At 41.6% G+C, this 26431-nt stretch overlaps 1 protein-coding gene across 3 annotated transcripts in view; it reads right to left on the reverse strand.

Annotated features, from left to right (window-relative positions):
• Positions 1–26431, reverse strand: part of prss12 (serine protease 12) — a 144759-nt gene that overhangs the window by 97463 nt on the left and 20865 nt on the right. For all 3 annotated transcript variants that reach the window (XM_043696809.2, XM_043696805.2, XM_043696812.2), the window contains exon 2: positions 20309–20447. In XM_043696809.2, coding sequence (XP_043552744.1) covers positions 20309–20447 — 139 coding nt within the window. The remainder of the gene's footprint in view (positions 1–20308; positions 20448–26431) is intronic.

A 26431-nucleotide genomic window follows, 5' to 3' on the forward strand; every position in this document is an offset into this window, starting at 1 on the left:
CCAAACCATACCTTCCAACAGTGTTCAGATTCCTCCATTACCATCTGTGTGTTTGTCCTGTCCTACAATAGGACACGCATTTAACATGCATTGTGAAGTCGAACACTTCTTCCTCCATCTCCGAGCTTACTTTTACAATCAGGACTCCCGCACACCTTCCGAGGACCCCTTCACTCACCTCCAACACACTCCATCCACCTGGACACCCCACGCTGGCCTATTACCCGCCCTCGACCTCTTCATTTTCAACTGCTGCCAAGACATTAACCACCTCAAACTGTCTACCCCCTCTTCCCCACTCCAACCTCTCACCCTCACAACGTGCAGCCCTCAACTCCCTCTGCTCCAATCCCAACCTCACCATCAAGCCAGTGGATAAAGGGGGTGCAGTGGTAGTCTGGCGCACTGACCTCTACACTGCTGAAGCCAGATGCCAACTCGAAGACACCTCTCCTACTGCCCCCTCAACCATGATCACGCCCCCCATCACCAAACCATCATCCCCCAGACCATACAGAACCTCATCACCTCAGGAGATCTCACACCCACAGCTTCCAACCTCATAGTCCGGGAACCCCGTACTGCCCCGTTCTACCTCCTTCCCAAGATCCACAAGCCTGACCACCCCAGTCAACCCATCGTCTCAGCCTGCTCCTGCCCACTGAACTCATTTCCATCTATCTTGATACAATCCTAGCCCCCTCTAGTCCAGGAACTCCCCACATACATTCGAGACACCACCCACACCCTCCATCTCCTCCAAGACTTCCGTTTACCCGGCCACCAAAGCCTCATCTTCACCATGGATATCCAATCCCTCCACACCTCCCTCCGCCATGACCAGGGCCTCCAAGCCCTCCAAGCCCTCTGTTTCTTCCTCTCCCGATGTCCCCAACAGTACCCTTCCACTGACACTCTCATTCGTTTGGCTGAACTGGTCCTCATCCTCAACAATTTTTCCTTCAAATCCTCCTACTTCCTCCAGACCAAAGGGGTAGCCATGGGCCCCCGTATGGGCCCCAGCTACGTCTGTCTCTTTGTCGGCTACGTAGAACAGTCCATCTTCCGTAATTACATCGGCATCACTCCCCACCTCTTTCTCCGTTACATTGATGACTGCATCGGTGAACCTCGTGCTCCCGTGAGGAGGTTGAGCTGTTCATCAACTTCACCAACACATTCCAGCTCGACCTTAAATTCATCTGGACCATCTCTGAGACCTCCCTCCCCTTCCTGGACCTCTCTATCTCCATTAATGATGACCGACTTCACACTGACATTTTTTACAAACCCACCGACTCCCACAGCTACCTGGATTACACCTCTTCCCACCCCACCTCCTACAAAAATGCCATCCCGTATTCCCAAGTCCTCCGCCTCCGCCATATCTGCTCCCAGGAGGACCAATTCCACCACAGAACACACCAGATGGCCTCCTTCTTTAGAGATCGCAATTTCCCTTCCCACATGGTTGAAGATGCCCTCCAACGCATCTCATCCACATCCCGCACCTCTGCCCTGAAACCCCACCCCTCCAAACGTAACAAGGACAGAACCCCCGGTCCTCACCTTCCACCCTACCAACCTTCGCATTAACCAAATCATCCGCCGACATTTCCGCCACCTCCAAATGTACCCCACCACCAGGGATATATTTCCCTCCCCACCCCTTTCTGCCTTCCGCAAAGATCGTTCCTTCCGTGACTACCTGGTTAGGTCCACACCCCCCCAACAAGCCACCCTCCCTTTCTGGCACCCTCCCTTGCCACTGCAAGAATTGCAAAACCTGTGCCCACACCTCCTCCCTCACCATCGTCCAAGGCCCCAAAGGAGCCTTCCATATCCATCAAAGTTTTACCTGTACATCCATCAATATCATTTATTGTATCTGTTGCTCCCGATGCAGTCTCCTCCACATTGGGGAGACTGGACGCTTCTCGCAGAGCGCTTCAGGAAACATCTCTGGGACACCCACACCAATCAACCACACCGCCCCATGACCTACCATTTCAACTCCCCCTCCCACTCTGCCGAGGACATGGAGGTCCTGGGCCTCCTCCACCGCCTCACCACCCAACGCTTGGAGGAAGAATACCACATCTTCCGCCTCGGAACACTTCAACCCCAGAGCATCAATGTGGACTTCACCTGTTTCCTTATTTCCCCTCCCTCCACCTTACCCCAGTTCCAACCTTCCAGCTCAGTACTGTCCCCATGACCTGTCCTACCTGCCAATCTCCCTTCCCAGCTATCCACTCCACCCTCCCCTCTGACCTATCACCTCCATCCCCACCCCCATTCACCTACTGTACTCTTTGCTGCCTTCTCCCCAGCCTACACGCATCCCCCCCCCGCCACCGCATTTATCTGTCCACCCTGGAGGCTTCCTGCCTCTATTTCTGCTGAAGGGCTTTTGCCCAAAACATCGATTTTCCTGCTCCTCCGATGCTGCCTGACCTGCTGTTCTTTTCCAGCACCACTCTGATCTAAACCCCACCAATAGGACAGGCATGGCAAATGTCCAGATGGACAGAACTGGCTTTAGGAATCTTCAGCATTAATTCCGGTCCCTCTGCATCAGACATTAGTAAGGCAACCTCCTGCTGATTACCATCTTCCCTTAACTAATGCGTCAGTCCATCTCCCTGTTGCACATCACTTGGAAGAAACACTGAGGACAGCAAGAGTATAAGATATAAACTGTGCTAGGGACCTAAATGTCCCTTAGCAAGCATCACTTAATAACACAACTACTGACTGAGTTCTAGAGGACATGTCAAGTGTGATCTGCAGCAAATCTTCGGCATAAGAAACTAAACTAATTGACCACATCTTCACCAATCTACCCATATTAGATATATCTATTGTAGAATTGACCTGATGCACAGCCTACTAATGCTGACAATGACATGGCCTTGAGTTTGTACTAGGAGGGGAAGGAATGGTACCTACCATTCACTATGTTAGCAGCTGCCTACAGCACTTTTGTAAGGTTCTGAGCAGAGTCTCTTTCTGTCAGCAGAAATCTGATCGAGTACAGTTCCCTTCCACATGAGTTCTGTAACACATTTGAGCTGGACAGGAAATGGCATGGATGTTTTTCTAATTACTTATACTCCCGCCCCTTTATTTTTAGATCTCCAAAACTATTGGATTCTGAGGAAATTGGATTCCACACGTATTAACTGAAATTCTTAAATCCAGGGAAACCTGACAGTAGGGCATTGCGATATTGCAGTTGGCGCAATAGCAAGGTGACTGTTATATTAATATCAGGTCTACAGTCAGGTGAGTGAACATTGAGTGAGCAATAAACTAGAGACAAAACAGAAAATGATGGAAAAGTTCAGCAGATCTGGCAGCATCTGTGGAGAGAAATCAGAGTTATCACTCCTCAGAACACCTGATGCTGCCACACCAGCTGAGATTTTCCAGAATTTTCTGTTTTGTTTCTGATTTCCAGCATCTGTAATTCTTCAGTTGTGAGCCTCGCTGAGACCCTATATACTCAGAGTTCCATCTTTACACACATGGTCAACAGTTCCTGCCATATTTAACCCTGCAGGATTTTGCTAAGAAAAAGAAGGAAGCATATGTCAGGTATAGACTGGAGAGATCGAGTGAATCCTTAGAAGAGTATAAAGGCAGTAGGAGTATCCTTAAGAGGAAAATCAGGAGTGCAAAAAGGGGACACAAGATAGCTTTGGCAAATAGGGTTAAGGAGAATCCAAAGAGTTTTTACAAATATATTAAGGACAAAAGGGTAAGTAGGGAGTGAATAGGGCCCCTCAAAGATCAGCAAGGCAGCCTTTGTGTGGAGCTGCATGAGATGGGGGAGATGTTAAACAATTATTTGGCATCAGTGTTTACTGTGGAGAGGCACATAGAAGATATGGTGACATTTGAAAAATGTCCATATTACAGAGGAGGAAATGCTGAATATCTTGAAATGCATAGAGGTGGATAAATCCCCAGGACCTGATCAGGTGTGCGCTAGAACTCTGTGGGAAGCAAGGGAAGTGATTGCTGGGTCCCTTGCTGAGATATATGTATCATCGATAGTCACAGGTGAGGTGCAGGAAGACTGGAGGTTCGCTAACGTGGTATCATTATTTGAGAAAGGTGGTAAGGACAAGCCAGAGGACTATAAACGGGTGAGCCTGAAGTCAGTGGTGGGCAAGTTATTGGAGGGAATCCTGAGGGACAGGATTTACATGTATTAGGAAAGGCAAGGACTGATAAGGGATAGTCAACATGGCTTTGTGTGCGGGAAATCATGTCTCAAGAACTTGATTGAGTTTTTTGAAGAGATAACAAAGAGGATTGATGATGGCAGAGTGCTGATCGTGGTCGATGTGGACTTCAGTAAGGCATTCGACAAGGTTCCTCATGGGAGACTGGTTAGCAAGGTTAGATCACATGGAATATAGGGAGAACTAGCCATTTAGATACAGAACTGGCTCAAAGGTAGAAGACAGAGGGTGGTGGTGGAGGGTTGTTTTTCAGGCTGGAGGCTTCTGACCAGTGGAGTGCCACAAGATTGGTGCTGGGTCCACTACTTTTTGTCATTTATATAAATGGTTTAGATATGAACATAGGAAGTATACTTCATTAAGTTTGCAGATGACACCAAAATTTAAGTTGTATTGAATAGCAAAGAAGGTTTCCTCAAAGTACAATGGGATCTTGATCAGATGGGCCAATGGGCTGAGAAGTGGCAGATGGAGTTTAATTCAGATAAATGCGAGGTGCTGCATTTTGGGAAAGCAAATCTTAGCAGGACTTATATACTTAATGGTAAGGTCCTAGGGAGTGTTGCTGAACAAAGACACCTTGGAGTGCAGATTCATAGCTCCTTGAAAGTGGAGTTGCAGGCAGATAAGATACTGAAGGAGGTGTTTGGTATGCTTTCCTGTATTGGTCAGAGTATTGAGTACAGGAGTTGAGAGGTCATGTTGCGGCTGTACAGGACATTGGTTAGGCCACATTTTGGAATATTGCATGCAATTCTTGTCTCCTTCCTATCGGAAAGATGTTGTGAAACCTGAAAGGATTCAGAAAAGATTTACAAGGATGTTGCCAAGATTGGAGGATTTGAGTTATAGGGAGAGGCTGAATAAGCTGGTGCTGTTTGCCCTGGAGCATCAAAGGCTGAGGCGTGACCTTATAGAGGTTTATAAAATCATCAGGGGCATGGATAGGATAAATAAACAAGGCCTTTTCCCTGGGGTGGGGGAGTCCGGAAATAGAGTGCATAGGTTTAGGGTGAGAGGGGAAAGATATAAAAGGGACCTAAGGGGCAACATTTTCATGAAGAGGGCAGTGCATATATGGAATAAGCTGCCAGAGGAAGTGGTGGAGGCTGGTACAATTGCAACATTTAAAAGGCATCTGGATGGATACATAAATAGGAAGGGTTTAGAGAGATATGGGCCAAGTGCTGGCAAATGGGACTAGATTAGTTTAGGATATCTGATCAACATGGTTGAGTTAGACCGAAGGGTCATTTCCATACTGTACCTCTCTATGATTCTATGACTCTACTCTACAACGGAGACCCCTATTTTAAGATTTCTATGGAATGTGGATTCCAATGCCCTCCACTGCAATACTGAATGTTGTGATGTGGAGGAGCTGGTGTTGACCTGGCTGGACAAAATAAAAAATCACACAACACCCAGTTATAGTCTAACAGGTTAATTTGGAAGCACTAGCTTTCAGAGTGCTGTTACTTCATCAGGTGGTTGTGCAGTAGGAAGGACCATAAGAAACAGAATTTTGTCAGAAGCTTTCAAGGTTTCAAATCACAAGCTTTCAAAGCGATGCTCTTTTGTCAGGTGAAGCAAAATCACCTGACGAAGGGGCAGTGTTTCCAAAGTTTGTGATTTTGTTGGACTATAATTTGTGGTCTTGTGATTTCTGACCTTGTTATTCGAGTGTTAGGTGTTATAACTCTAAATGCGTTATGTAACCTTAAAGTATTTGATCAGAACTATTTTGCAGATTCATTTGGGAATGATCAATATGATTACTATTCTTGAAATAAGTGTTACCACTTCTTTGATAGACGCCTACTTAAAATGAATGATTGACATATCACTTTGGAGAGCCCTTAAGTGTCTTTGCTCTCTGATGAACATTTTCTTTAAGTTAAAAACAGAAAGTATTGAAGAAACTGAACAAGACTGGCAACACCTGTGGAGAGAGAAACAGAGTTAACATTTTGAGTCCTTGGGACTTTCTCTTCACAATTGCTGCCAGACCTGTTGAGTTTCTCCAGCACTTTCTGTTTTTATTTCACATCTCCAGCATCCACCATATTTTGTTTTTATTTGCTTGAAATTGTTTTCTGATTTGTATTGCATTGAGTTTGAAAAGTTTCTTGAAGGGATGCAAGCATTGTAATTTTTAGAGGAGGATGTGCATTGATTCTTCTTTAAAAATTGTTTTTCTCATTTCTTTGTGTCAAACTTTCCAATGTAAAGGTAAAGTTACCATAGTCCAACCAGATGACTGCTGTCCTATTAGCAGGAGATGACTGGTGGTGGTTTAACCTGAGGGTCACTAAATCTCAGACAAAGGGAAAGGTTGGGGAGGAGAATCTGTAAAGGACTTAGTTGGTGTGGGAATCCAGGTGTCTAACCAACTGAGTTTATCAACCTCCCTTTTAGTGTAGGATGAGTTCTAGCTTGGCAAATGTTCTACAAACTGAAGACAGAAAGGAGGTGATTCGTCATACATAATCTTGAACAATAGCATTAAACAGTCACTTTCATGTAATTTGCTGTTACCACCGACCATTTGGGTCGAGAATTGGCCTGTTCAGTCATATCAGGAGCCATGGCAGAGATTACCAACCCTGAGTAGACATCATCCTTTAATCAAGACACAGCCAGCAACAATGTGAACAATAATCCATGAGGAATCTTTAGTATGTGGAATCAGAAAATGTGTTTAAAAGGTGTTTAAATTTTTAAAAAAATGTTTATATTATATATGTTGGATCATATCCCCAAGGAAGTCTGCTGAACAAGGCCCAATTACTGAAATCTGACAGGCATACACTTATTCATTTAAATCTTTGGCAGACTGGAGATTTTATTGCAAGGCTGCAGAGATTAACATGTGCCCCACTGGAATTGAACAGTTTTTACAATTCCAGATTACTTTTCAAGGTTAGCATCTGTCTTGAAAATGTTTTTCCTCAATGAATTATTCTATTGTTATGCACACTTTCTACTCTTAAAAATACTTTTGTTGCCATGCTGTCCTCAATGCTCATGCTCATACAACAAAGCTATGCATTCTTAAATGTTTACAATAAAGTAAATACTGACAGAATATAAGGAGGAGTATTAACCAATTGCTGCTATAGTGTTAAATGTTTCACATCTATAACTCTTCACTTAACAGCTTTCTGCTGTAACATGAAAACTACAGTTTATTTCCTTTAAATATTCTTATTAAATGAGAGGAACATACTTCACACAGCAAATAAGTATCCAAGAATTAGTAATCTGACAGATTGTGCGAAATGGGTATAATTGAATCATGCCATCAATGTAACAGTTGGTCATTCATTGAAATAGAGCCTTGGTGACTGGAAATTAGTGAACATTAGAAGGGTCATCTTGCTTAAATGAGTCATGCAATAGTTTGTTGTTTCACACATTGCCAAAATGAGAATTTTGTTGCCAGACAATCATTTTCTTGATTTCTTTTTAAGCAACTAGAAAGAAAAGTGAATTTTAAAATAGCACATCCCAAACCCAGACAGATGTGCTAGAATAGCAATAATGACTATTTATATATATGTGTGTGTGTGTATATATATATATACTGTAATAAAATGGAACAAAGCTCTTCATATGAACATTGTAAACAACATTTAACACTGAGACAAATAAGGAGATGTTATGTCAGATGACCAAAATCTTGATCACAGAGTTAGGTTTTAAGCAGTGCCTTAAAGGAGGAAAGTGAGGTTGAGAAGTTTATGGAGGGGCTTCCAGAGTTTAGGTATTGATCAACTAATCTATGGCCACCAATGATGGAGCAGTTGGAATTGGGTGTGCTTAAGTGGTCAGAATAAGGTGATCACAGATATCTGACAGGGTTGTGGGGATGAATGAGATTGCAGAAACAGGGAGTGGCGAGTCAATCAAGGGATTTGAAAACAAGGATGAGAATTTTAAAATCTAGACGTTGTTTGTCCCAGAGCCAATGCAGGTTGGCAACCCACAGGAGTGATAAGTGAGGGGGACTTGGTGGAGATTATGGCACAGGCAGCATAGTTTTGAATGACCCATGTATATAGATAGTAAAATGTCAAATATTAGCCAGGAATGCTTTGGGATAGGGAAGCTTAGAGGTAATAAAGACAACTTGCTGGATAATAGTTGCATACAGAAATCTGAGCTGATTATTGTTTTCTCCTAGCCTCAATGTAAGTGAAAAGAGTAGGCTAAATATTGAAGGTCCTGCATAATCAGTGGGTTTTGCACTCAGTGGACAGCTTGTTATAAAAATTGCATGTTAGTTGCATTTCTCAATCTTAGTCAGTACATCATTGACTGTGAAGTATTTTGGGGATATTCTAAAGACAGGAACTGCACAATATTAATGCAAATTTTTTTTATCTTCATAGCTTGAAATATTTTGGCCACTAATACTGGCAACCTTTCTGACTCAACATCAATTTCAAATCACAAACATTGCTGCCACATTTTCAGCTGGCAGTATGTGGTAATGATTCTGTTATTCATTTAATCACTCCTACTTTTGACCACATCAAAGTCTTCCTTTTCAAGGAAAACTCAATTGATTTTCAATGAAGTTAGCCACTCCATGTGATTCCATCCCCACCGCACGTGTGTGTACACACACACACACACACACACACACACACACACACACACACACACACACACACACACACACACACACACACACACACACACACACACACACACACACACACACACACACACACACCTGGTGCCATAGCGAGACAGGAACTTCTGCCTGATTTGTTTTCATATAAGCGTAGTCATGTCCATTATTCTGACATACTCTTTGTCCCTTTCTTTGCACCTATCTTAATGTCCGTAACTAAGCAAAGAGGCACAGGGTTCAATCCTAGATCACCACCAACATCCCTAATCACTGACAAAAGCAGGAGGATTTAAAGATCTACTCAGCATTCATTTTTGCAGGAAACTACACAGACTCTGTTCAGCATCTCCCAATTTGACAAATTCAAGATCAGAATCTGAAGGAAGTAAGCTTCCCATCTGGGACTACTCTTCATCTGTGACATCAAACATTAGCTCAATGCCATCACATTAATTGTGTTAATAATTCAAACATACAAAAAACACAAGACTGCTTTTTAATGTATGATCCCTCATCACTATTATCAAAAAGACAGAGATGATATAATTGATTATTAAACTATTTGCAAAAAGCATAAATACTCTCCAGCCTGTCATGGCCTGTGTGGTCAAAGACAGCACTTGCCTATTTAACATTGCTCACATTTATGTATACAGCAGACGTTTGAACAATGACAACTGCGCTTGCACAAGCTGTTTTATATGTTTGTGCCAATCTAAAAATAAAAGCAGAGGCAGCATTGCATTTTTGAGAACACAGCACAAAAGTTTGTTTCGCTGTGATAACCAAATGAATATAATTTAATATATAGAAATTCTAATTAGTGGCATCCACATTGCCCTCCATCCTTCCACTAGCTCAGCTTGGGATGACTGACAACCTATTTTAATATTCTGGGCAGGAGATAGATTAATCCATCAGCTACAACAGAGTAATTGGAAACATAACGCCTCTACAAGTACATAAAAACACTGCATGCCTGCACTGAATTACAAAAAAAAATCCAACTTAATTTTTGGGTGCTATCATAAATGTTGAAATTCAATTACTGTCCATAATTTAATAAGAACTACACAGTATTAATTTTAAAATCTAGAAGAAGATGTACTTTTAACTTCTACCACAAATGTTTTTAATAATCTGTTGTGAGGTGCAAGATGTAGCCTTAAGAAATCAGAGCACATGGCTTTCATTATAGTAGACTACTGAGTCACTTTGATTACACAAAAACTTATCATAGATTTATGTGCCTTGGGATATTTTACCACATTAAAGGGGCTATGTAAATGTCAAAATTATTGTCCCTGCTTCATTGTTGTTAAATTGTTGCTAAACTGCTTTTAGAACATCCAGTACTGCAAGAACGGAATCTTCTCCCACTTAAATACTGGGAAATCTGAAACCATGATCTTCAATCAATACTTCAATCTCTATTCCTTACCTACCAACTCCTTTCCTTTCCCTGTCTGAGGGTGAACCAGACTGTTTGTAATCTTTGTGTCTTATCTGATCTCAAGATGAGCTGCTGAACACAAAGCTGCTCCATTACTAAGGTATTGCCAGTTGGATAACATCATCCAACATTTCCCCTATCTCAACTCAACTGATGCTGCTGAACTCTCATTCATGCCTTTGTTACCTTTATTGACTTCAGTGCACTCCTGGCTGGTTTTGCACAGTCTGGATTCTAAGTTCCATAGTTTTTCTATTTCACTCATGGGTAGCAATCAAGCTTAAGTAAGTCGGAACCCATCAAAGTCATCAACTTCAATGGATTTTGTCAGACAATTCCAGACAAAAGGGACTTAACCAATGAAAAATTTGATATCCTGGACAATCCCCTTGGAGTCAGCTGCATTGGTAATTCTATATGGTCCCAATATGTAACACAGTCTATACTGCTCCAATTGGCCATCTGAATATCTGGGCCAAGATCTCATGGTGTGACTTACTGTCATATTTTTGTTTTCTAATGCCCTGTAAGGAATACTGGCACATGTGTTTAGTCCAGGCATCAGATAATGAACTTGCAACTCAAGATTCATGACAGTATCCCAATGTGCTGACCTCTGTGGGAATGTCCTGGGATGTCTGAACTTCTGACAGGCAAATCCTCTCATCACTTGGAGCTTCTGAACAAGAGAGACTTCAGACAGTTCTGTAGAACTGAACTGGATTACCCAGGAACTAATAGTCTGATTAAAATACTGTCTAACTAGAGAACTGTCACACCAACCATTCACACTGACACTCCCAACTACCTCAATAACTTAACTTGCCCTGAGCCTCAACTGCCTCCCTAGCTCAACTCAATTAACTGGCTTAATCTCTCTGAGTCCCAAACTAATGTCCTAGAACTGTCTTAGACCTCTACAGTCCCAACCCTCTACCTCCAACTAACCCCAAACACAACCTGACTAAGCTAACCACAACCACCCAACTACCTTCCCAACTAGACCCGGTTAGACTCCACCGCTCTACTAAAGACCTCCTAACCAGTTCCATTTTGACTAATCTCCAGACCCACCTACCGCACAACCACCACACTCACCGACTTAGCCCCTCCACTTATGTCCACATTCATCTCCACCCCAGCCACCTGCCACTTCACCCACCTGCTACCTGACCCTCAGCCTACCAACCCATTTATCCACTCACCTATTCACTAACATTCACAATGGAGAAGTAAATGTGATATACAAGGCAACTATTGTCATAAATAGTGAGTCTTTCTTGTCTTCCCCTGACTCTAAAGTGATCCAGTGGAGCTTTATCATGTACACTGCATTCTGCCTTTCTCTGCCCAGGTTTGACTGACCCAGCAAGATATGCAGAGTTGCGCCAACTTGGAGAAACATCTGAGTGAAGTGGCCATCCGACAATGATTGCTGCTCCTTGGAAGATCCTGGCTAACTTGTTAAAGATGCTGTGTAAATATAAGTAGTTGCTGGTAGTGATGCTGTTACACAGATCCACTATCATGTAGCTAATATTTACACAAATTTATAAACTGTGGTACTGCACTTGTTATATCGATGGATTCATCACGCAGGATTAGTACAAGCAAAGAAGTAACCGCTATTTAGATTAGACTAGGGCCCATATGCCCTTGTTTACCAGAAGCAAATGGGTTGAAATTAGCTATGTAATGTGCATACTTTGTGCAAATTGATTTAATTATCTAATTAACAATATCAAATATTAGCTCTAACCATCAGCTGTCCAAAAGCATTCTTGAATGAGGATTGATCTAAACCAACCCTTGATTAAGCTTTTAACCCTTCATCACAGTTATATAAGCAGAAAATTGCTTCAGCAATGTTTTACATTAAATAAATTACAACATTGTATTATTCAACTTATATAATGTATTATCAAATAAATGACAACAGATGATTCACACACATATTTTTTCACTACTCCTCTATGGAAAGACTGAACATGTGAGAAATTGAGCTATCAGACTCATTACAGACAGTGAACTGTCTGTAATGAGTTATATTACATTCATTGAAATAGAAGCAAACTCATTCGTTTCCAAAAGATTCTGATTGGGACAAAGGTAAATGCATTACTAACACTCACTGATTATGAAAAAAATCCATAGCCCAGAATTGGCTCATCCTGTGGGCTGACTTACAATTTTCAGACAGCTGCCATCATTGGCACTTTGGCCTTTTGATGAGTATCCTGTTTGGACTAAAAGATCCAGGCATGTAATCTGAGCTCAACTATTTCATTTATGTGAGTTGACAAAGTGGACATGTGAACAACTCTGAATATACACATGCTGCCCTTTAGTTGTAATTGTGCACTTATATACAACAGAAAGTGTGGAAATATCTTACCTTCACTACATGGGTGGCAATATGAAGGAGCGAGCGCCCTCTACAAATGGAAGCCATCTCATTTTTTCTTCCATTAATGGATTGATATTTCGACACCTTTTATGGTGGATGTAAGGTTACCTCACTGGGTGCAAATACAATTTGCATGGTACACTGGTTAATAAGGTTAGAGCACATGGGATACAGGGAAAGCTAGCCAATTGGATACAAAATTAGCTTGATGGTAGAAGACAGAGGGTGATTATAGAGAGTTGCTTTTCAGACTGAAGGCCTGTGACTTGCAATGTACTACAAAGATTGTGCAGGGTCCACTATTGCTCATCATATATGTAAATGATTTGGATGAGAAAATAGGAGTCTTGATTAGTAGGTTTGCTGATGACACCAAAATTGGTGCTGTAGTAGGTAGTGAAGAAGATTACCTAAGAAAATAACAGGATCTTGATCAACTGGGTCAGTGGGCTGAGGAATGATAGATGGATCTTCATGCAGATAAATGTGAGGTATTTTGGTAAGATCAACCAGGACAGAACTTACACAGTTAATGGTAGGGCCCAAAGAGTATTGTTGAACAGAGAGATCTGGTATAGAGGTACATAGTTCCTTGAAAGTGGCATCACAGGTAGACAGGGTGATGAAGAAGGCATTTGGCCCGTCTGCCTTTATCAATCATAAGCATTGCATACAGAAGTTGGGATGTTATGCTATGGCTGTACAAGATATTGGTAAGTCCACATTGGGAGCACTGCATATAATTCTGGTCACCCTGCTTTAGGAAGATGTTATTAAACTGGAAAGAGTGCAAAAAGGATTTACAAAGATGTTACCAAGACTGGAAAGTTTGAATTATAAGGAAAGGCTGAGAGGTTTATCCCTGGAGCATAGGACACCAAGAGTGATTTTATAGAGGTTTATAAAATCATGAGTGGCATAGATAAAGTGAATAGTCAATGTTTTTTTCTCCTAAGATAAGGGAGTCCAAATTAGAGGGCATAGATTTAAGGTGAGAGGGGAAAGATTTAAAAGGGACCTGAAGGGCAACTTTTTCATACAGAAGCGGGTGCATGTATGGAATGAGTTGTGAGAGGGAAGTGGTGGAGGCTGGTACAATTATAACATTTAAAGGCATCTGAACAGGCACATGAATAAGAAAGGGGTATGGGCCAAATGCAGGAAAATGGATCTAGCTAGGTTTAGGAAATCTGGTTGGCATGGACGAGTTCGGCCTGTTTCTGTGCTATATAGTACTACAACTCTAGTTGGTAATTTGAAAAGAGAATGGGTATTTTAAAAAATAAACTTTTAGTTTTTTACTGTATTGTTGTGGGTGTATTAAAGAGGCTTTATTTTTGTAAATTTTACATGTTCCATGCTCGGGATGTTCTGGATAGGGTTCCCCCTCCCGAGGGGTCTCGGATTGGCCCAGAGGATTATGGTTGATCAGTCGGTTAAGTGGTGCACCTGGAATGTCAAGGGGAGTAATTCGCCACTTAAAAGGAAGAAAATATTATCAAATCTTAAGAAGGAAAGAGTTGATATAGCTCTCCTACAGGAGACACACCTGTCAAATAAAGAACACTTGAAATTACGACAGGGCGGATTTGATCAGGCCTTTTTTTCTTCTTTTAGCTCAAAAAGCAGGGGAGTTGTTATTCTTGTTCGGAAGAATTTCCCTTTCAATATCCTAAAGCAGATAAAAGACGAATCTGGACGATATATCTTGATTAAAGCCCTCATAAATGGAGAGGAATATGGGATTTTAAATTTGTACTGCCCCCCGGCACACCCCTTTAAATTTATAACGGAAGCCTTTTCAAAATTGATGGCTTTTGATGCCCGTCATATAATTATAGGGGGAGACTTTAATTGTATTATGGATCCGGAAATAGACAGGATTCCCAAGAGTACTGCAGGAGTATCTCCCAGATCTAGACAATTGATGGATCTGAACAAAGAATTAGGATTAGTAGATGTATGGAGATGTCTTCATCCACAGGGTAGAGATTTTTCTTTCTACTCTAATCCACATAAATGTCATACCAGAATTGATATGTTTTTTGCCCCCTCGATTTTTTTAAATTCCATATCATCCTGTAAAATAGGTAATATAGCAATTTCTGACCACGCTGCTGTATATATGGAAACTAAGGCGAGGAACAGTGGGACATCCCCTCGGCATTGGCGTATGTACCCCTTCTTAATGAAAGATAGTAAATTTGTAAAGTACTTCTCTCAAGAATTTAAAACTTTTTTAGAAATTAATTCAGGTACAGCTAGCAACCCGTCAATGATGTGGGAGACCATCAAAGCTTACACGCGAGGCTTGATCATCTCCTACTCAGCGACCCAGAAGAAATTAAAGGGAGAACAACAGCGTCTGCTTGAAGCCCGCTTAAAAGCGGCTGAAACAGCATACACTGATAGACCTTCTATTATTAAATTGCAAAGGATTACAGCTCTTAGGACAGCTCTAAATACTACACTTACTCAAACGGCTAAGAGGGAAATATTATTTGCAAAGCAAAGGTTATATGAATATGGCGACAAACCGGGTAGATACTTAGCATTTCTTGCAAAGAAAAAAAAGGCCCCTCAGACTATTATGTCTATCAAGGAAAGTACGGGTATTTTGACTCATGATCATAAAAAGATTAATGCGACCTTTAGAGAATTCTATTCTGAGTTATATAAATCACAGGATTGTGAAGATAGGACGAAGAGGATGCAGTCATTTTTTAAAAATTTGACTTTTCCAGACCTAACTCCGGAACAAGTATCGGTCCTAAATGCTCCTCTTACACCCCAAGAAATAGTTGATGCAATTAGGCACCTTCAAAATGGTAAGGCGCCGGGCCCAGATGGCTTTCAAGCTGAATTCTATAAAGAATTTACAGAAATACTGGTTGGTCCACTTATGGACATGTATAACTATGCATATAGTCAGGGCTGTCTCCCGCCTTCGCTGAAAGAGGCAAATATCTCTCTTATCCTTAAAAAAGGAAAGGACCCAGAAGATTGTACATCATACAGACCAATATCCTTGCTAAATGTAGATTTTAAAATCCTCTCTAAAACGTTAGCACTGAGATTAGAAAGGATACTGCCACATATTATAAAGGAGGATCAGACGGGGTTTATTAAGGGCCGTAGATCATCCAATAATGTTAGAAGGGCTCTGAATATGATTCAAGCTTGTCATCAGGGAAAGATACCAGGAGTAGTGGTTTCATTAGACGCGGAAAAGGCATTTGATAGGGTCGAATGGTCATATTTGTTTTACACATTGGAGAGGTTTGGTGTTGGACAGGTGTTTACCAAATGGATCTCAACATTGTATAGTGATCCCAAAGCAGTTGTGGTTACCAATGGATTAGGCTCGGATAGCTTCAGTGTGGATAGGGGCTGCCGTCAGGGATGTCCCCTCTCGCCATTGTTATTCACGCTAATAATTGAACCACTAGCAGAAGCTATACGAGCTGATCCTAATATAGTGGCCCCAAGGATTGGTACAGGTAAACATAAAATTACTCTTTATGCAGATGATGTTCTTCTATTCCTCAGTAACCCTTTGATGCCCATACCTCGCTTAATCCAAGTTATTAATACATTTAGTGCATTCTCAGGCTATAAAATTAATTTTTCAAAATCGGAGGCTATGCCAATGGGTGGCCTTGCTGTGATACCCCGCTTAGCGGACGGTTCCCTTTTTTCCTTTCGCTGGTCCCTGGAGGGTTTCTTATATTTAGGCATTTTTATTACTCCAGTATTTGGTCAGTTGTATTAGGCTAATTTTGTGTATTTATTGGAAAGGATAAGGCAGGACCTCCAGCGATGGGGAGACCTGCCAATTTCCTGGTTGGGTAGAATAGCATTAATCAAAATGAATATCCTGCCCCGTCTCCTATATCCTATGAGAATGCTTCCGGTGATGCTGCCGAGGACGGCTTTATGTAAATTATACGACTGGCTGAGTTCCTTTATCTGGAATCATAGGCGGCCCCTCATTAAGCTGAAGAAGCTACAGCTTCCACAGGCAAGGGGTGGATTGGACTTCCCAGATTTTAGGAAATATCAATTAAGTTCCCTATTAAGTTACATAGCTGATTGGGTCTTGTCTGATCCACAATCAATCTGGTTGGACATCGAGGCTTCTCAAGTAAAATACCCACTTATTAACCTTTTATTCTCAGACAAGAGGAAAATCATTACCGATCACTGTAAAAACCCTATAATACTGAATACAATCAAGGCTTGGAATATAATGCGGCAAAATGAGGGTAATTCACATAAAACATCCCCCTATGCACCGATAGTGGGAGCATGGGGATTCCAACCGGGGTTAACAGATGCCACTTTTAAACTCTGGAGATCCAGGGATATCTCATGTCTCGGGGATTTATTTAAAGATGGGGTCCTGATGTCTTTCGGACAGCTGCGTCAGAAATTCGGATTACCCAATGGAGACCTCTTTCGATACTTCCAAATTCGAGATTTTATACAGAAGAAGACTACGTTATTAGATAGTCTTTATAAATCCGATAGAGAATGTAGTGTCCTACGACCAGTGGGGGTATCTTCCGTCAGTAATATTTATCATTTGCTACATGATGAAGTATCGGGAGATATGGATAATCTGCTTAAAACATGGGATCAGGATCTGGGACTAGAAATCTCCACAGAAACGTGGAATGATATCTGGGAAAATGCTAGAAGAATTACTATTTGTAACAGAACCCAGGCTATCCAGCTGAAGATACTTCATAGGGCCCATATAGCACCGGTTCGATTGGCAAAATTTAAGGCAGGAGCATCTCCAATGTGTCCTAAATGCAAATTAGAGGTGGGCACTCTTGTACATTGCTTATGGACCTGTCATAAGATCCATAGATATTGGACTAAAGTAGCAAGTACCCTGACAGAAATTTTAGGAACGGAAATAAAAGTGGACCCCGTATCTCTCCTCTTGGGCTTTTCGAACTTTCCCTCCCTGGACACGTACGGGAAGAGACTATTTTCTATTCTTTCTTTCTGTGCAAGGAAAAATATTTTGATGAACTGGGTGGCGGAGGGCCCCCCTGGACTTTCAAATTGGCACAGACTAATTATGGAGTGTATTCCCCTTGACTTCCTTACAAATATGGTGCACCGAAAGACCGAATTATTTTATAAAATATGGCAGCCCTTTTTGAATTACATAAATACAGATATTTCGGCTATCCTAACAAGGGCTTTTATTTAATTGAGATTACAAACCTGGCTGGTCCGCGGCCCCTCGGGGGAGGAATCCCGCACGAATACGGGTTTTATCATATCTGATGCTAACACATCCCGAGCATGTAAGAGACTTAAATATACACCCTGGTTAGTTGTAGGTTAGATTAGTAGATAGTTGAGTTTTGTTTGTTTGTTTGTTTGTTTTTCTTTTCGGGTTTTTTTTTGTTGTTTTGTTTTTTTTTTGTCAAATTTTGGCTATTGTATATTTGAGCTAATTGTATATTAATGTTTATATCTGAGAGTTTTGTTTATTTTTGTAAACTTGTAAAAATGTTAAATTTCTAATAAAAATATCTATAAAAAAAAAGAAACTTTTAAAGCAGCTTTTACCATGATAAAATCAGGGCCTAGGTAATAATAGTCCACAGCAGTGGCACAAAAGGTTTAAACATAACAGTTATAAGTAGGTAGGAAAGACAAGGAAGTTCAAATTTTGAAAAATTAATTGAGTAGTATCAGCTGATGGTGCATCCGACTTATCACTGGGACAATGCCTAGGCTAGAAATTCAGTGATGTCAATTTTCGAGTCCCTCACCCACAGAGGGACAGTTTGCAATCAAACTGGATTTCTGAGCAACCCAGGGAATTTAGGTCTTGTGTCTCATTATATTTTAAAAGACATGATGGTCCGAACCTGCACAGATTTGTGTACCAATACTCAGATGAGCAATGGATAAGATCACAGGTGGCTCAAGAAGTCTGCACCTTAGAGAGACAGGGGTTAGGAGGTCAGTGAAGAACATAACAAGGAATATTGTTGGGCAGTCTCAGAGTGTAATCAGGGTGAGGGTTGGGGTTGGGCCTCATGCAGGGCAGCAATCACAAGCTCCATGTTGGTCTTGACCTGGGGTCCCACAGTGCCACCCCCAACCCTAACATAGGGGCAACACACAGGCCTTGACCTCAGTTATTGTACCTCAATGAACACCATTCAGTCCTGCGGCCTTGGCTGCTGCACTAATGGACTAGGGCAAGGACATGTGGCAATCAGACGGGCCCAGAGATTAGAGTCACAACTGCGATTGGAGAAATCAGGGCTTGCAGCAGTGGGGAATGAAGTATTAACCTTTTCTTCCTTCTATGCAATGTTATGCACATAGATCTCAGATGCAAACCAAAGTCGCAAAAAGGATCACAAACAGATGTTAGGCCTTTTACTTGGTTATATTAATGTTCGAATACATGATTCTGACCTACATAAATAAAGGATGCCTCTTTGCAAGGATTAAAGAATTCTTCTGGCTTTTATCAAAAATGGTATTCAGCACAGCCACATCAAAACTGTGAGCATGAAACGTGGACATCATTTTGAGTATTAAACAGCATTCTGGAAAACTCCTGACTCCATGGAGCTCAAATTCTAGTTCTTATGCTAAGAAATAAACTGTTTCAGGCAATTTGAAAAATATACAGTTCAAGATGATCTGTCCAGTTGTTATCATACGGTATGGTTAAATGAAACCTTATCTGACTTTCGTACCGGGGTTTCTAAAATGACAAGAGTCACCATTAGTGGTAGAGTCATTGAGGGTGGAGAGGGAAAGTGGACTGGAGGGAGAGTCTGACTGCTTTGAAGATTGATTAAGAAACAGCACTAATCCCACTCTTTGAGCTGGAGGCAATCTGAGCTCTTACTTGTCCAGCTGACAAAGTACAGATGCTCCCCCGATGGCTTACTGGGCAAATGCCCAACCAGCAGAGTACTGAGCTATATAAATAACAGCCATCTGAGAATTGAGTCCAAATCTCAGTTGGCACTGCAATGCTGATTTCTGTTTTCATGAAGTATGGGTAGGAAAAATCTGCCACTTAAATTGCCCCTGGATTCAATCCAGTGCACCACGCTGAACAATACAGGCATGTGGCCACTGTTGATGCTTTCCATGTTTAAGCAGACAATCAAGAGTTCACTATCTGGATTCACAGATAAAGGATAATTAACTGAGTGTGGTAGAAGAGGTCTGAATATTACCATATGATCCAGCATCTTCAATAAAGTTCAGAAGAACAGGCAAGAGCATTAAGCAAAACAAAAAGCTGAACAAAGCAGTATGTGTGTAGGACAGAAAGGAAATAGCTTATAAAGGCAAGCATAAATTCTCTATGTTGCACACATTTTAATTATCAGCTGACTTTGTTTCAATATACACAGTGTTGAAAGTGACTTGAGTCTATTCTGTGATACTTAACCGACAAGCACTTTAGTCACTTGAGCTAGCAAGGATATTTCATGCCTCTGTGAGCCCAAAAAAACTCCTAATTCAAAAAACTCTAAGTTTCCAAGACCTACCCATATCCAAGCTGTCGGCAAACAACTGATGCATCCCGATTGTCCCAGTTCTTGTTGCATATTAGTCCCCATCTTCCATTCACATAAACTTCAACACGACCTTCATGTGGATGTACACCTTCTTGCAATCTGACTAAACCTGATGAAACAAAATATTCATCAATATTTGGATACATAATACCAAAAGCCAACATTGATGGTGCAAATATATATTTGACAAAGTCAAGATTGGGAAAGGTACATTTTAATACCATTCTGATAAAATCTTGGCAAATCTACAAGGTCATTCATAAATACTTACCATCAGAATTGGCATTTCTTCAGTAAAAAGTGTGTAAGTAGCACCCAAACACCATGTACTTCCATAAATGATCTTTTTTTTCACTTTTCTGAAAGCAACTCATAAACCATTTAACAAAAAAACTGTGGATACTGAAAATCAGAAACAAAAACAGAAATTGCTGGAATGACGCAGCAGGTCTGGGGGTGTTGGGCAGGTATCAGAGTTAACATTTTGGATGCAGTGGATCTTCTTCAGACCTTTCTTCATGAAACATTTAACCTTTTCAACTTTTGAAGGGAGAGAAGGATGCTAGAACTTTGTCCTGTACAATAGGAGCGACATGGCTCTGCAGCTGCTGGTAAATACAGTCTGGAGTGTAGCGATATCAATACATTTTTGGGGTATAGATTCCCTTCTCTCCACCATCCTTAAGAAGGCAGAAAATACAGCTATACACAAAATCAATCATCTTTCATGACTTGGAGGGCTCGCTGTGAGGTTCACTAGCAGGACTTCAACTTAAATTGAAGAAGCAAAATGTAAGAATATTAATTGAAAGGAAAGCAAGAAAATATAGTCCCTTTTAACAACTCATCAGGCAATCTTAAAATGCTTCACCAAACATTATGTTTGGACTATGACTATTGCTGCTATGTAGTCAAAGAGGAAAATGCTAATTATGAACAATATACAATGAAACCTTCCCTGCACTGGATCACCCAACACAGGAAATACCAGAAAATTTGATAAATTGGAGCGCACAGCTGTGAAGGAGCTGCTGAATCCTTTAGTACACACAGCACTCAACAGGTGCTGGGCCACAGGCACAGCAACATTTCCTCAAATACAAATGCAAATAAAAGGTTCTGCTATAAATTAATAAGTATTTGCAAGGAAATTAAAAATTAGTAGTTGAATATGCAAATTACAATACACATGCCATCATTGAAAAATGAATGTGGAGCAAGAAAGAGTTTTCCTGAGCCATATCCCTTGTCTCAATTCATTCTGAATTTATGCTTTTACAGGGAAAGTATACATATAATAACAAAGGATAGACCCATGGAATTGTAGGCACTGTGCATAGTTGGAGTCATAGAATCATGCAGCACGGAAAGAGACCCTTTGGTCTCACTAGTCCATAATGAACATAATTGATTGATTCCAAAAGAGAAAATGCTGGAAAATCTCAGCAGGAGTGGCAGGATCTGTAAGGAGAGAAAAGAGCTGACGTTTCGGGTTTAACTGACCCTTTTATATTAATTGACTAGTTCTCAGGGATAAATTATTAATTTGCTTTTAAAATTGATTGATTGTCACTGTATCTAAGTACACTGAAAACCTTTGTTTTTGAGCATTACAGGCTGGTCCTAGTAAGCAAGGACATACGGATCATAGGGTGAAAAGAACTTTGACAGAGTGAGACAAACAGATTACACCACACAGAACATGTGTAAGGCAAGAACAACATTAACAAGTTCAACATTATTTGATGTTAGAGAGGCTATTCGTCAGTTAATAACCTCAAACTAAACTAGTTCCACCTGCCTGCTCCTGTCCCATATACCTCCAAACCTTTCCAAATCATGTACTTTTCTAAGTCTTTTAAACATTGTAATTATGCTCGCATCTGCCACTACCTCATAGCAAAATAAGAGCAGGAGAAGGCCATTCGGCCTTCAGTATGATCATGGCTGATCACCCAATTCAGCAACATATTCCCACTTCCTCCCCATACGCAGTGAAGCTTTTATCCCTGAGGACTAGTCAAAACACACTTGGTTTATTCAGCAGTGCCTATATCCCAAAGTCCTCTTTGCCTATAACTCTTTGGCTCATCTGTCTAGTATAGAGTCTCAACCAAAAATCCTTAGTTTAAATTCCTTCAAGGTCTTGCCACAGTCAGAAAGTCATGCATCTATTTCCCTATTGACACTGATGCTAGCTGACAGGTAGGCACCAGGGTTTATGGCAAGATCAAACTTCAGTTACCAAAGGGGACATTTTGTCCATGCAAGTGGAGATCAGTTTGCGGGCATGCAGGGAGATAGAGTCCAAAAGGTAATGTTGTGTAAGGATCCTGATACATTTCAGCCCACACTGGGTTTCACTAGAGCAAAACTGAATGAGAGTAGGAAATCCCTTAAGCCCTATCGAGTAAATAATTCAGGCAATTAAAATCAACAGCTGATTTAACCCTTTATTTTGGACGTAACATCTGGAGCATCCATTGCATTACCTATCAGCAACTCACCAGGATCTGTGTGGGCAAAACTTCTTCAGTAGAAATGATTGGTTGAGAAGCCAATGATCAATGAAACTGAAGAGCTGCAACTATGGCCAGGAGAGATGTACTGGTCAAAGTCTTGCTTCTCCTATAGAGAGCTTTCACTATTTGACAGACGTGACTGAATGCTTGGGCTACATTTCACTTGACCAGCATTTCACCTTTCTTCAGCCGAGGTTCCCTGGTGTCACCTTCAGCCCTCACTGAAGAGCAAGAGCCACCAGCCAAATGGTCACCAAGAGCCATAGCAACAACAGGAGCGATACAAGTCGCAGCAGCAGCTGTTTTCTCCTGGGCTGTATGCCCCACCTTAGGGCAGAGGGAATGGTAGCCAAAAGCAAGCTACAAGGCAGCAAGACTCAAAGCCCTACCCACCTCAGCACAGCTTTGAAAAGAGAGGACCAACTTCCTTTGTATGCTTGTGTACCAGGGCATCAGGAGGCTCAAACTCTTCCAGTAGATTGCTGCCTGGGACAAGACTTCCCTCCCAATGGATCAGGTGATCCACAAAGTGGCTATCATTGGAGGACCAACAGCTGCTTGCTTCTCTACCTCGCCCCCATGTTGTGTGCCCTCTCATCCTGCAAGGGAGGAGAGCAGAAAGTCAGTCATCATGTCAACAATTTAGCAAAGAGGAGGGAATAACAGACACTTGAGACTGTGAATTAATAGGTGCAGGATGACAAAAGGCTGCAAGGTGCATGTGAATTTTCCGATGGCGAGATGAGGTACTTGCAGAAAGAGGAGTGAATGGAACTGCAAGGTCCGTCTTTCTGAGGAGAACCGGCGTGTAGAAAAGAATGCTGGAAGTTAGAATCTGGGTTTGGACATCTGAACGTGTTCTGGCCTGCCTTCTGAATCTCGGATCCTCACAGGATGTTGTCTCTAAATTGAGGTGGACACATTATGACCATCCGCGCTCCCTTAGAGAAGTTGTCCCCTTCCTCCTAATTTGGGAGAGCTCACCTCACTGCAGATACACCAGATCCTGCAGTCGGCATGCCAGTTATGATTAGGAGACCTGGAGGAACAGCCTTCCCACATAAGTCCATTTTTCTGTAGTTCTTACAGCGCCCAAAACCTAAGTGCTGATAATCTAATCCATAGACTAAGATAGATGTACAGCACGGAAACAGACCCTTCGGTCCAACTCGTCCATGCCAACCAGATATCCCAACCCAATCTAGTCCCACCTGCCAGCACCCAGTCCATATACCTCCAAACCCTTCCTATTCATATATCCATCCAGATGCCTTTTAAATATTGCAATTGTACCAGCCTCCACCACTTCCTCTGGCAGCTCATTCCATACACGTATCATCCTCTGTGTGAAGAAGTTGCCCCTTAGGTCTCTTTTATATCTTTCTCCTCTCACCCTAAACCTATGCTCTCTAGTTCTGGACTCCCCCAATCCAGGGAAAAACTTTGTCCATTTATCCTATTCATGCCTGTTACGATTTTATAAACCTCTGTAAGGTCACACCTGAGCCTTCGACACTCCAGGGAAAACAGTCCCAGCCAATTTAGCCTCTCCCTATAGCTCAAATCCTCCAACCTCCTTGTAAATCATTTCTGAACCCTTTCAGGTTTCACAACATCCTTCCCATAGGAAGGAGACCAGAGTTGCATGCAATATTTCAAAGTGGCCTAACTAATGTCCTATACAGTCGCAACATGTCCTCCCAACTCCTGTACTTAGTACTCTGACCAATACAGGAAAGCATACTAAACACCTTCTTCACTATCCTATCTACCTGAAACTCCACTTTCAAGGAGCTATGAACCTGCACTCCAAGGTCTCTTTGTTCAGCAACACTCCCTATGACCTTAACATTAACTGTATAAGTCCTGCTAAGATTAGCTTTCCCAAAATGCAGCACCTCGCATTTATCTAAATTAAACCCCATCTGCCACTTCTCAGCCCATTGGCCCATCTGATCAAGATCCCGTTGTAAACTGAGGTAACCTTCTTCACTGTCCACTACGCCTCCAGTTTTGGTGTCATCTGCAAATGTACTAACTGTACCTCTTATGCTCACATCCATATCATTTATATAAATGTTGCGGCGCAATTAATTAGAAATCCTTCCTTTAACAGCAGGAACATGCTAGCCCACCCACACACCCTGAGTGTCCACTGAATACTGGGACTCAGTTACAGAGTGTAGGTAAGACCCATTCCTATTGCCATCTGATTCTCTTATATACAGTCTTGCTATTTGATCAGGAACAATTATGGGAAAATTCCACTCCTAAGGTGGTTTCTATATTTACTATTTCTGGCATCCGGGTTATGGAAACACAATGCTTATGCATCAGCTCCCTGATAAAAACAGCACCTTATCTGAAGGCACAGGTATACACACGCAGTATCAGAGATACAGAAGTTAGTTTGAGCATTGTAAGCATAGTGACCAGATGCTGGTTAATCATTTTCTTATGATGTACCAAATGTGCCTTTTTAAATGAAGCAATACATGATAACGTTGCATATAAATTGAGGATTGTGGTAACCCTCATTGCCAAAGTAATTATGTCAGTGTGGAATTTGCAATAGGACAAACTATTAAGGCTGTAAGTGCTAATCATTAGTATGAAGTACATCAGGCAGCAACATCTGGCATCCTTGCATGGACAGATAAACACAAATAAATATAAGTTGCATAAAGGACATAAAGCCACAGCATATTTTAAAAATTCCTGTATACCACTTCAATCTCTGCAAGCCAGGAACATCACTCAACCTCTGTTAGGCAGCTATACCCACGCCTGGAGATGCCTGACTCCAGACAGAAAGTGGCTCCATGCTTCAATATTGTTTCCCTAGATGTTCTCCTGCAGGCCGTCTGGGAGTGAAGGCAAGTAATGGACTGAATTTTACCAAACATTGGCACACCTTTATGACGCCATGTTGTCTTGCTGTCACTAACAGCAGAACCACTCGCCATTGCTGGGACTTTCCAAGATTTCTACTGCTCTGTCATATTTAACGCACTGCTGGGTCAATAGCTGCCAGACACGAATAACTCTTTGCAGTACAATCAGAGGAAGGAGAACAAAAAGAAGGAGCTACCATATTATTACTGAGGCCTCTGACACAAAGGACTATTGGAGATGATGAGCCTCTGCACCAAGCTATGAATGAGCTGTCACAGAAGCATAGGTACAAGAACATCTAGCAGAGCTGTCAGAGATCATGTATAGACTACTGAAATTACGCTCTCCAGTCCTAGACTCTCCCATAAGTCTAGACTATCCCATAAGGGGATACAACCTCTCTGCTTTTGAAAATGGGTCTCCCGCCCAATTCAAGGTTGCTTATCTGCCCTTCAAAAAGCACCAAACTGTCTTGAGGTTTCCTCCCATAGACCAGCATGGCTCAGTGAGGGTTCTTTAATTTGATTGGATGAAGACATATAGGAAGTCCTTAAGTTATGGCATTAATTAAGGCATTCTCAGGAAACACAGTGTTATGGAAGCAATGATATTCCTCAGCAATTTCACTTTGTGTGTAAGAAAGGAATCACCTGCATTATCATAAGCATGGCAAACA

The sequence above is a fragment of the Chiloscyllium plagiosum genome, unplaced genomic scaffold, assembly GCF_037043375.1.
Source record: "Chiloscyllium plagiosum isolate Xiang-an unplaced genomic scaffold, Cpla_swu_hap1 HiC_scaffold_1, whole genome shotgun sequence".
NCBI classification, from domain to species: domain Eukaryota; kingdom Metazoa; phylum Chordata; class Chondrichthyes; order Orectolobiformes; family Hemiscylliidae; genus Chiloscyllium; species Chiloscyllium plagiosum.